Source organism: Oratosquilla oratoria, chromosome 4 (genome assembly GCF_046742065.1).
Source record: "Oratosquilla oratoria isolate Oo_2021 chromosome 4, ASM4674206v1, whole genome shotgun sequence".
Classification (NCBI taxonomy): domain Eukaryota; kingdom Metazoa; phylum Arthropoda; class Malacostraca; order Stomatopoda; family Squillidae; genus Oratosquilla; species Oratosquilla oratoria.
The window spans coordinates 20802133-20813331 of record NC_134780.1 but is presented as its reverse complement, the minus strand read 5'-3'; the positions used below and the strand labels follow the sequence as shown (position 1 = coordinate 20813331).

General features: G+C 48.0%; 1 protein-coding gene across 1 annotated transcript in view; it reads right to left on the bottom strand.

Annotated features, from left to right (window-relative positions):
* Window positions 1–7150, bottom strand: part of Wdr62 (WD repeat domain 62) — a gene marked incomplete in the record, with an annotated part of 218769 nt that extends 211619 nt beyond the window's left edge. The window contains 1 exon segment of the mRNA XM_076183564.1: window positions 5825–7150. Coding sequence (XP_076039679.1) covers window positions 5825–6169 — 345 coding nt within the window.
* Between the last annotated feature and the right edge of the window lie 4049 nt (window positions 7151–11199).

Genomic DNA, 11199 nt, shown 5'->3' with positions numbered 1-11199 from the left:
ACTCAAGAACCAAGGCCTTTCTTTCTCTCAATCTCCACGGTACACCAAGCGTCAACTGTCCTATAGGTGCGCGAACTTTTCCTCCTTCCTTGGGACTTCACTCAGTCCCACGATAGCCGTGTTGATGTTCTCCAATTCTTCCATCAAACTTTCCAGTTCGTGATCTTGTGTGAGGGTTCTCACACTGTACATGTAGATCCTCATCTCCAGGTTGTTTAATGGCCAAGACTTTGATCTACTTGGACAGTGGTTACATTCTGTGGCACTTTGGACGTGAAGCAATGCGGTTGGACCTTTAATTGACAATGGTCCAACGGGAACGACAGTAACAAGACTGGGTATACTCTTCATGGTCGAGAGGTTGTAGCAGTATAATCTCATCTCCCGGTGAAATGCATTTTTGAAGCCACAGTTTTTCAAGCTGTACGGAGGAACCCTATATATTCATAGTACCCAGTGGCACACGTCATCATGACAATACCCCCATATACCTATGAGGAATCTCCATCGTCGCCACCAGGGACGTGCCAGTTAGCAGTAGGTTGTGCGGTATTAAATGCAAGCGAGATCATCTTTGCCTCATCTTTTCTATAAGACCTATTCTATGTGGGTGACCCTGAAGAGATTTCCATCTTTTAATCGATAAAGCTCTTGTAGTCATTAAGATGACTTTAGATCCATCAACGCCAAGGCGTCAGTTCTCGAGAAGGGCGACTTGCGTTGACAAGACTTTCTGAACACGACCCAAAGCAGGGTTTCTTCCAGTCCTTCCAGCAACAGACACCGCTTGCTTACTATATTTGTGTGTATATCTTATCTTATTTTCTCCGAGTCAAACGTTGATACAGACACAAAGGTTCCCTGGCCGAATGCAATCACTTGCGTAAATAAAGGAGACTTTCGTGGACTGTATCTCCCATGTCTACAACGACTTCCATCAAAAGGGTCTCAACCAGTCTCGACATCTGAAGGAAGGACGAGCTCCTCCTCCCTCCTCCTTCCCTCATCGCATGACGTCATGGGAGCATCGCCTCCTAGCGGAGACGGAACGGGGAGGGGGGGGGGGCGCAGCCCTTCCAACGTGAAGTTATTCGCGGCGTCCTGCAGGGCTGGTTGTCACGCCCTTGACTCCCTGAGGCTAAGTTATAGCGATAGTTGTGGCAATGCCGGTGGCGGATGTGACATTGTCCTTGAAGTAAAAAGAAGCACTGCTTTACTAAAAACATTTTAGTTTCACCTCAACAATCACACCTTTAGGTAACTTGGGGTCTTCCAAATGCGTCCATCAACCTACAGGAACCAGGGGCCGAATTTATAAAGGATCCTAACCCCTAAGTCTCGACATAAGTCTTCAAAATGGCGGAGATTTTACCTAAATCAGCTGTCCATAATGTCGGAGTTATGTCTAGACATAAGCATTTAGGTCACCGACATAGGGATTTAGGTAAAATATCCGCCATTAGAGCATATGATATTTTGTAAATTCGGCCCCAGGCGCTCTTGGCTACGATGCGACGGCGGCTTTTACCCGACGTTTCGTCCGAGAGCCAGAATTTTTTTTTTTTTTCAGCGGAGGGCAGACTCGTGTTATGGGAGTCAACAATCACTGCTATAGTGACATGCTCTACAAATGTTATCACAGCTGACGCCACATGTTTTCATTCAGGTTACGGGGCCACTACAGTCACGACAACGGTCACTGCGGTCAATGTCCTGACCGTCCACAAGGAAAGAATGGTTTCGCAAGCAGCTGAGCGCCTCATGGCGTAAGTTCCTCGCACGTACTTGTACATGTCCAAATGTTTGTTCTTTCAGATCGTGTGATTTTGTCCTGTATCAATTTCTCAAAAGTACAATAACAATGATTATATAAAAAATATTGTATCATAACGATCATTACAAATAAAGAAAATAAACAATTCCACCACTCTGCCGCGACAAAGAAGAACTGGTGCGACTCCAAAAATAAATCAATAAAAGAAAAGAAAAGAAGAAGACATCTCCAACTCAATTAACCAGTGTGATTTTTTTTACCGTCAGGTGATTTTATTCAGCTGGCAAGAGCCTCAGCTTTCGCGGTAGTAGGGACTATTTCGTTCAACACGTTCTCTCGTGTCGTCGCACTTGAAGGACTGATTCACCTCGCCTTTAGGGTTCAACATCGCATCGAAGAGGTCAAGTCATATGGGTGTTAAAGGGGGAGGTTAAAGGTTGGCAGTAGAACGGAGGGATATCAAAGGTTCAAAGTGATCAGTCTTTTTGTGTGTGAGGGGTGAGGTGGAGACTAATATCTACTCATAAAAAATTGCTGCGTAAACCTGGTCCGTAGGGATCTCACTTACATCTCTAAAATACTGACCACATAAAATATGCCGTCAATACCCCTATACGAAGGAGAAACCTCAACGGGAATATTTCCACCGCAGGGGACTTCTTGCCCACGATCCTGTTTTAAACGCTGTTCACCAGCTTCTGGTGTCGTCGCTTGTGCATTCGCTCGAGCACTCCCACAACTCTTCACGAGCTGCATGTAAAATCGCCCAGCTAATTCACAACAAGGTCGTCCATGTTCAACTTTATCGGCGAGCGATTAAAAAAAATACTCAAGCGAATGCAAAACGACTTCTGACGAAACCAGCGAACAGCGTTCAAATCACCACCCTTGATACTGTATGGCTGGCTGTGGAATATGCTTCCCAAATCACCAGCAAGTAACCTGGTTTCACCACCACTATGGATCTACTAGCTATTGTATTCTGATCTCACCAACTCGTTGCGGGTAGGCAGAATGCCGGCGGGTACAAACGCCAGCGAATGAAATTAGCGCCGTGTGAGGCATTGGAGAGAGAAAAAAAAAAAAAAAAAAAAAAAAGGCGAGTGGCCGGCGCGGCGATACGCCCCACTCACACGAAATACAGACAATGGGAGAGCACATCAGCAGTACACCACCAAATCCAATGATGTAAGGAATAAATAAAAGTGTCAACAGACAAAAATGATAAATAAAACGTGGACGAAGTTGCTAGAACAAAAAGACAATACCGACTGGTTTTATATAAAGGGTTCACCGAAACTAGCCATAACACTTGGCTACGGAAGGGCTGCCACGGAGACGAGCAAACTCGGCTACCGTCAGCCAAAATGAAAGTAAAAGTTCCACCCGGGAACGGGAAGACTTATGCGAGATGAGGTTACGTCCCCGGGTACTCAAATTCATTTCATCTTGGCTGACCCCGGACGATTTCATTCAGCTGGAAGAAAACGCAGAGTTCTTCAGAAAATCAGCTAGAGAGAGAAAGAGAGAAAAAAAAAAAAAAAAAAAAACGCACATTCTGCACTTCCAAAAAGGCATTCGTCTACAGTGCATCATTCGTGTTCGAACTCCTCGGGAAACTGCTCAGGATCCTCCTCCTCTTCTTCCTCCTCCTTTCAATGACAATGCACTGTGAAACTATCGTGACGAAACTGCACTTCCGTCAAAGCGCTTCCGCTCTCTGTCTGTCTGTCTGTCTGTCTGTCTTGGGCACCAGGGTGACTGACTTCTGAAAAGGCTTCTGTCGTCAAAGCTCCTCATCCGAAAGATGTCCATCAAACGAGGCAAAATCCCTCTTCTTTACCAAGGTGAGACAAAATCCCAACCATTACCTGATCTTGTGCCGAGTGGCACTCTACCTTTTCCGTTGGCAGTCCCCAGGTGATTTCATTTATCTCCGTCACATGGTTAAAATGAGGTAATGCATACCCGTCTCTTACAACTTGAGGTTTAAATATACGGAGTCAGATTTCTCTTAACCTTCATAAAAATGTCTGTCGTCCGCCGGGAAAAACACGTTAAACTATCGCCATCGTAATCAGGTAATCAGGCTATGCCGGTGTCACACTATGCGAAGGCGCCAGATGCGGCAATATGATGGGCAAGTTCAATTAAATTAATATCATCATCACACCTGTCGACAACAGCCAGAACTTGGTATAACGACCTCCATCTCCCCCACCTGGTTAAAATACGATGCATAAGGGGGACTTCGCTGTAGACAAGACGCAACAGCGGCGCCGGACAGTAGGGATACTAAGGTGGTGGGGAGCCTACGCCAGGAGGCTCTGAACAGCTGCGGTCGAATCAGTCACCTTTGCCCTTTCGCTTGGATTGTTGGGGCAGGCATCAGTCTGCCGGGAATCTGAGAGGAGTACGGGATTCGAGCCCACAACTAATCGAGTGCGAGACCAGCACGCTTCCGATGACGCCACCAGCGTACTTGGGATACTAAGAAAACGAGTAAAATCGCCTGATGATTTTTTTCCCGTAGCACCGCAAATCCCAGAAGTCCCAACATACTTCAATCGCAAGAGAAAAATATCACTTTGGATGATAAACAGTACGATATGATATTGAAATTTTATATATATATATATATATATATATATATATATATATGTATATATATATATATATAAAGAGAGTTCCCAATATTCTTAGCAATGCGCCTCCCTTTGCTCAGTCGTATGTGCATGACAACGCCACCCCCACCCCTTCCATTCGCCCTCACGTTTCAATTAAGGAACCTGAATCACTTTCAGAGGCACATCCAGCGTAATGATTGATACCGGCACATCGAAATTCACAGGAGTGACAAATAATATATCTTTAATCTATAATATCAACTTGTAAGGGGGGAAAAGCCTTGGTATATGTCTGTAGATTATTATTGTCGACACCAAGTGGTATATTCTTTTAGGCGGCCAACTTGAAAACCTAGGCAAGACAACAAACCTAACACAAGCTAAAATGAATATTTTTGACAGAGCGCAGTTGAAACTAATAATAATAAAAAAAAAAACAAAAAAACTCCACAGTGACTCTGACAAAGTTCAAATCTGTGTGAGCATTCATCAACTAGCTGATAATGCTCACGATCAAGTATTTAAATACAGGAAATGCTGATGGCAACACTATACTAAAAATCGCACCGTATGAAATAAAAGCCATAAAGTCGAAGAGTTCACAGGTGACTTCCTTTGTTCTTCAGAAATTTAACTCCGATTTCCAGCCACATCCCTCAATATCTTAGGGATCTAAGTGGCATCCCTGCGGACTAAGATTAATTTCCACTCAAAAATCAAATTGTAATTTATAGTTGTTACTATCCCTCAGCTCTACCACCCATCTTAAATTTTCCCTGTACCACCTCTACGATTCAGTCTCTTCGGTGCAATATTGTCCTTAAGGGAGGGGAGCAGCACTTGTTGCTCCTGATAAAACAAGTATGCCAGAACGAATATTCATGAAATTACAACTACCCCCAAAAATCTTTCACACACCAGGCTAGGATCCATTGATATATATATATATATATATATATATATATATATATATATATATATATATATATATATATATATATCGGTAACAATAACAATAATAATAATGAAATATAAATCTAAGGCACTTTTCCTATGACTGTGCTGCCACCAGGCTCTTTCATTCAACCCTCGGTAAGCGAAAGGGGTTAATAAACGACACGAACACAACGGAGGTGAAAGACAAAAGATTGTGGGTCGCCAGGGAAGGGCGTAGCGGATCCTGACGGAGGGTGGAAAATACACCCCAAGATCTAGATCAGAGTTTGATGCAATGCGAAGCACCATGCATTTCTTCTTCTTCCTCCTCCTAATCTCCCTCTTCATTTATGGCTACCACCCAAGGTGGGGGTGTCGCCCCTGATAAAGGACACAAACTGAAGTTCCAAGATCAAGATCAACAGATCTCATGGAACTTGCAGTCCTTTGCAATTCCTCTTCTTCACCACTACCTCCTCCTCCTTACCTGGTATGCTGGTATCTTGCTCTTCTCGTTCTTCTCCCTGTCCTTCTTCTCACGCTCGTGGCTTCTGACACGAACTTTCGAGTTCTCATCGTTGTGGCCACCTTCTTCCTGCTGACCCTCCACTGTCTTGTTATTGTTCACATTGTTGTTACTGTTGATATTATTGTTGTTCGTGTTCATCTTGAGGCTATTGTTGTTGTTGTTGTTGTGACTGTAGGTTTTGTTGTTGTTCTCCTCCACGTTGTCACTCATGGTGGCTGTGTGGGAGGAGGCCGCACGGGCGGCTGGAATGGGAGGGGGCTTGTGCAGAAGGCGGGATCCTCCCGCGACGTACGCGACTTGCATGCGCTCGCTCGCTGTCGACGAGTCTACTACCTAGTTGTCGTCACCTTATTCGTCGTTTGTTGTAATCACGTCAACTGAGCCACATCCCCGATGGCCTTAGGGAGGTGCAGGTAGGACGCGTGTAGGCAGACGGGCGGGTGTTAAGTCTCGGCCAACCAGTGGAGAACCCTCACTCGAGGACCAAGTTCACGAAATACTCATCCTTCACCCTTGGGGCCTGGACACCTCGCGGTCTTTCCTCTAACAAGTAACTCACAAACCCCTTGTTCGTTTCGGTAAGCTCAGCAGGTTCTCATGGATGCAAAGGGACACTTTGTTATCTTTATCTATACATACACTGGTCCCACTTTAACACAGTACGTTCATTATAGTACGCTTCAGTCCCTTTGTATCTCACGCCACACTGGGACCTGAGCACCTCTGACACATTCAAAGAATTGATGACATGGGGTTAAAAGACCAGACGACAGACAAATCCGTTAAGTCGTAACACAGGCACAACAAAGCTCTTTGATCCAAAGCACCTGGTAGCAGTAAACCTCTGAGACTTCGACGAGTTCGTGAGATCTACGTTCTTCAGCAGCTCGAAAAGGGAGGACTGACCCAGTGGAAGGAGAGCTCCATCCACGGAAGATCCAGCAGGAGGAAGCAAAATCCTTCAGTTCCTACGGCTTCCCAAGGGTGTCACGGGCAACGACAGTCAGGCCTCACGCCGGAGGTAAACAAAACCACACCAGGGTCATAGTTCGCGGGGTGGTGGGGTTCCCTCCGGTCGATCTAAGTCTCACGACCGCCCCTTTGTCAGCACCCGGGCCCTTGCAAATCCCATTCTTGCGCACTTCTCTCAAAGACTCTCAGGCTGGTTCTCCAAGACCTGAAGCAAGTCCTGCGGAGTTACATATACCCGAATACAAAACGTACACACAACCACGTAGATTTTAACTCCACTTCTAACTACCCTCACGGAAGCTGGGTCAAAGGTACACTGGCGAGGTACCAACCAGCCTTCAGTGCTACGCGTCCCTCTCCCCCTTCCTCCCTCATCCTCTCGTGCCTTCCCCCGACACCCCCATCACCAGCATGGCGACAGGATCTCATCCATGTTTATTTAATTCTAATCCAAACCAACTCACCATTTGGTCTTCCAGTATACGCGAGATCATATTTACAAAACGCTCCACCAAAACCAAAACACAAAATTATTTCTGGAACGACACAAATCCTGTTGAACAGCAACCAACCGCGAGAAATGACTAGCTGGCACCTGCGCACTACCCACCCAGGAACCGCCCCCGTGAGATGGCAACCCACCGCGCCTGACAGATGCATGACAAACCACCTCCACCTCGGCCACCCCGGCACCAGGACCAGTGCCTGCCTCCCTCCGAGAGTGACACCGAACAAACGCGACTGCAGCAGTGTCGGAGCGGGCTGCGATGGGCTTAAGCGGGGGCCCTTCGACAGAAGACACCGAGCAGGGACCGCCCCTTCAGCGCCATCCGGATCTGCTGCTGCTGGAAGTGTGGGAAGGGATGACACAGTGGCAGTGCTTAGGGCAGGCAACAAGAGTGTGCGGGGATGTGGTGGTGGTGGTGGTGTACTAATCAGGCCGAGTCGTTAGAGCAATGTCGCAAGTGACCGTCCCAGTGCTATGACCGCTTCGACTCCATGACGTACTATATTCCCTTGTAGCAAACGCAGGACGATTTTACTTAGCTGTGAACGGGATCCCTGCCTCTGACAGGGGGCCCGATCGAGACTCCATTCAAGTCGGAGTCAGGCCCTCGACCGAATAAAATCCCTTAACACTGCGTTGTAGTGAACACCTACAGATCTTATTACACCGCCGGCAAACCCTGGTCTGACGGTTCCGATCGCGTTGCGCCTCACATTCTACAAAATGAAACCATCTGACATCAAACCTCAATATATCCACCACAAGCTGCACCCCTCCAGTGTGTAGGACGTCCCCTCAACCTCGTTAATAAAATCATCTGGCGCCAAACACCTGACGTAGGTCACCGGACGAGACCCCCTGAATGACCTTCGCGTGCCTGCTTCTCCCCCTGCCGGAGACGCTGCAGAAGGAGGAAGTGGCGGCGCCGCCCCCCCACCCCCCTGAGCCACAAAAAGTCCCGGGGCAGGCACCGCCGTGGATGGCAGACTTGGTGAACACGAACAATAGGGAACCGAGCGCGAGAGAGGGGGGACTTTAAACAAAAATACATTCTTCAATTTCGCTCTCCTGAAACTGGTGAGTTCACGTCATGAGGCGCTTAGCTGCTGCCAAGGTCCTCGCTTCTCCCTCTCGGTGTGTCCTCGGACTTCTTGAGTATGTTAAGTCCAATGCAGCTGTTCGAGATTCGAACCTGGGGACTCGTGGCAACCACTCGGTACTAAAGATAAACTGCGAACAAGTGGGCCGCTGGAATACCATCGAGAGAGAGCGAGAGAGGATGAGTGAGAGAGAGAGATAGAATGAATGAGAGAGAGAGAGAGAATGAGAGAGAGATAGAATGAATGAGAGAGAGAGAGAGAATGAGTGAGAGAGAGAGAGAGAGAGAGAGAGAGAGAGAGAGAGAGAATGAGTGAGAGAGAGAGAGAGAGAGAAGGGATGGAGAGAAGTGAGGGAGAGAGGAGACAGCGGGGAGAGAGAAAGAAGGGAGAGGAGAGAAAGGGAGAGAATGAGGGGAGAGAGGGAAGACTGACGGAGAGGGTGAGGGGAGAAAGAGGGGTTAAAGAGAAAGGGGGACAGAGGGAGGAAGACAGGGATAGGGGAAGAGGAGAAAGTGAGGGAGAAGAGAAGAAGCGAGGGGAGAGGAAGAAGAGAAAGGGTGAAGGCAAGGGAGAGAAGGGTGCGCATGGGAGGGGAGGGAGGAGGAGACTGAGAGGGAGAGAGAGAGGAGGGGAGACGGGGTTTAAGAGAGAGAAAAGAGGCAGAGAGAGAGAAAGGGGGTAGAGGGAGAGACGGAGAGAGAGAGAGGAGGTAAAGGTGGTTTGAGAGAGAAAGGAGGTAAAGAGAGAAAGGGGGTAGAGACAGAGAGGGGGTAGAGACAGGGTGGGGGGTAGAGGGAGAGAGGAGGTAAAGGTGGTTTGAGAGAGAAAGGCGGTAAAGAGAGAAAGGCGGTAAAGAGAGAAAGGGGGTAGAGACAGAGAGGGGGTAGAGACAGGGTGGGGGGTAGAGGGAGAGAGGGGGGTAGAGGGAGAGAGAGAGGGAGAGAGAGAGAGAGAGGGGGGGAGGGGGAGACGGGGGTTTGAAAGAGAAAGGGGCTAAAGACAGAGAGGGGGGTAGAGGGAGGGGAGGGAGAGAGAGTAGAGAGAGAGGGGAGACGGAGACGGGGGGCTTGAGAGATTGAGAGAGAAAGGGGGTAAAGACAGAGAGGGGGTAGAGGGAGGGAGGAGAAAGAAGGAAAGAGAAAGGTGAGGAGAGAGAAACAAGGAGAGAAGGGGAGAGAGGGAGGGAGAGAGGGAGAGAGAGAGAAGGAGAGGAGGAGAGAGAGGAGAGAAGAAGAAAGAAGGAGAGACAGAGAGAGAGAGAGAGAGAGAGAGAGAGAGAAGGGGGGGAGTGAGGGGGGTGATGGGAAGGAAGAGGGTGTAACTGAAAGAGAGAGGGGAGTTGGGGATGGAGTGAAGAGAAATGGGGTGAGGGGGGGCAAGCAAATAAGACGGGTGGGTGGTGGTGAGGGAGGGAGGGACGGAGCAAAGGAAACTCGAGGAGAGATTGGAACATCCAAGTTAATCATGCGAGTTTCCTGAGGGGTGAATGACGAAAGGAAGGGAAATAGAAAAGGGAAGGTGGAATAGGAGGGCAGAAACGGGATGGAAAAGGAAGGGGAACTGAGGAAAGAGGTAGGGGGAAGACGGAAGACGTGGACAGTGGGGGAATTGCGTAGAATAGGGAAGTGATGGGGAGGGGAGAAATACGAAGAAAATAAGGAAATGACATGAGCAAACAATATTTTGGTCATCAATGGCCAGCGTTTCTTTCTTTGAGGACAGTTTGACGCCGAAGAGGAAAAAACGTCCAGATGGTAAACGAGAGATTTATGGAGAGTAACTTAATGGTCAGCATTCTTCACTAAGTGATAATTAGCCTCAGTTCATAAAAGAATGTTCAACGACTTGGTCCGTAAGAATACCACTAAACTCCCTAAATTAGTGGAAATGACAAGGAAGAAGGGACAATGAAGATGGGGAGGGAGGGAGGAAGACGGAGGAGTCGAAGAGGTACTGGCAAAGGGGAGCGAAGAAGAAGAATGCAGAGGAAAAGGGAGAGAGGAAAATATAAGGGAACGTGATGGAAAAACTGAAGGGGGAAATGGGGAAGAGGAAAGAGAATGGGGGGGACAGAGGAAGGTGAGTGGGCAGGTGGTAGGCAGTAATGGACATGGAACTGCCTAGTGCAGCCCTTTGCACTCTCCCCCATTCTTATGTTGTGAGAATATGTAAGGGCACGGGATGGAGAAATCAAGAGAGGAAAATGTGGAAGGGAAAAGGCCCACAATACAAGACGAGAACTGGGGAAGAACGGGGAAAAGGGGAAAGAAAGGTGAGGCCGACGGATGAAGGAAAGAAAAAGGTACGTGGGGTGGGCCAGGTAAGGACTAAGGTAGAAGGAAGTGTGGGGTGGTTAGGGGGGGAGATGAGTAGGAAGAGGAAACAGGTCGGCGGGGCATCAAAGGGAAAGAAAGAAAATGGGAGCTCTGAGAGGTGGAGGCAGACTGGGTGAAAGGAACGAGAAGGGAAGAGGGGGAGAGAAGGATGAAAGGGAAGAAGAGACGAAATGAAGATGATGGAGAGAGGAAAGGAGCGCGAAAAATGGGTGGGGGAAGGTTAATGGGACAGAAAATGAACATAAGAAAGGGACAAAGGGGGAAGGAAGAGGAAGAAAAGTTGGGGGAAGAAAGGAGGAACACGCGGAAGATGGAGAGTAAAAGAACGAGGAGCGAGACGATGAAATTGACAAAGGAATGGGGGAAGTGAAGGAGGAGGAGAGGATTGAAAGAGAAGGAGGAAGAGAAAGGATACTG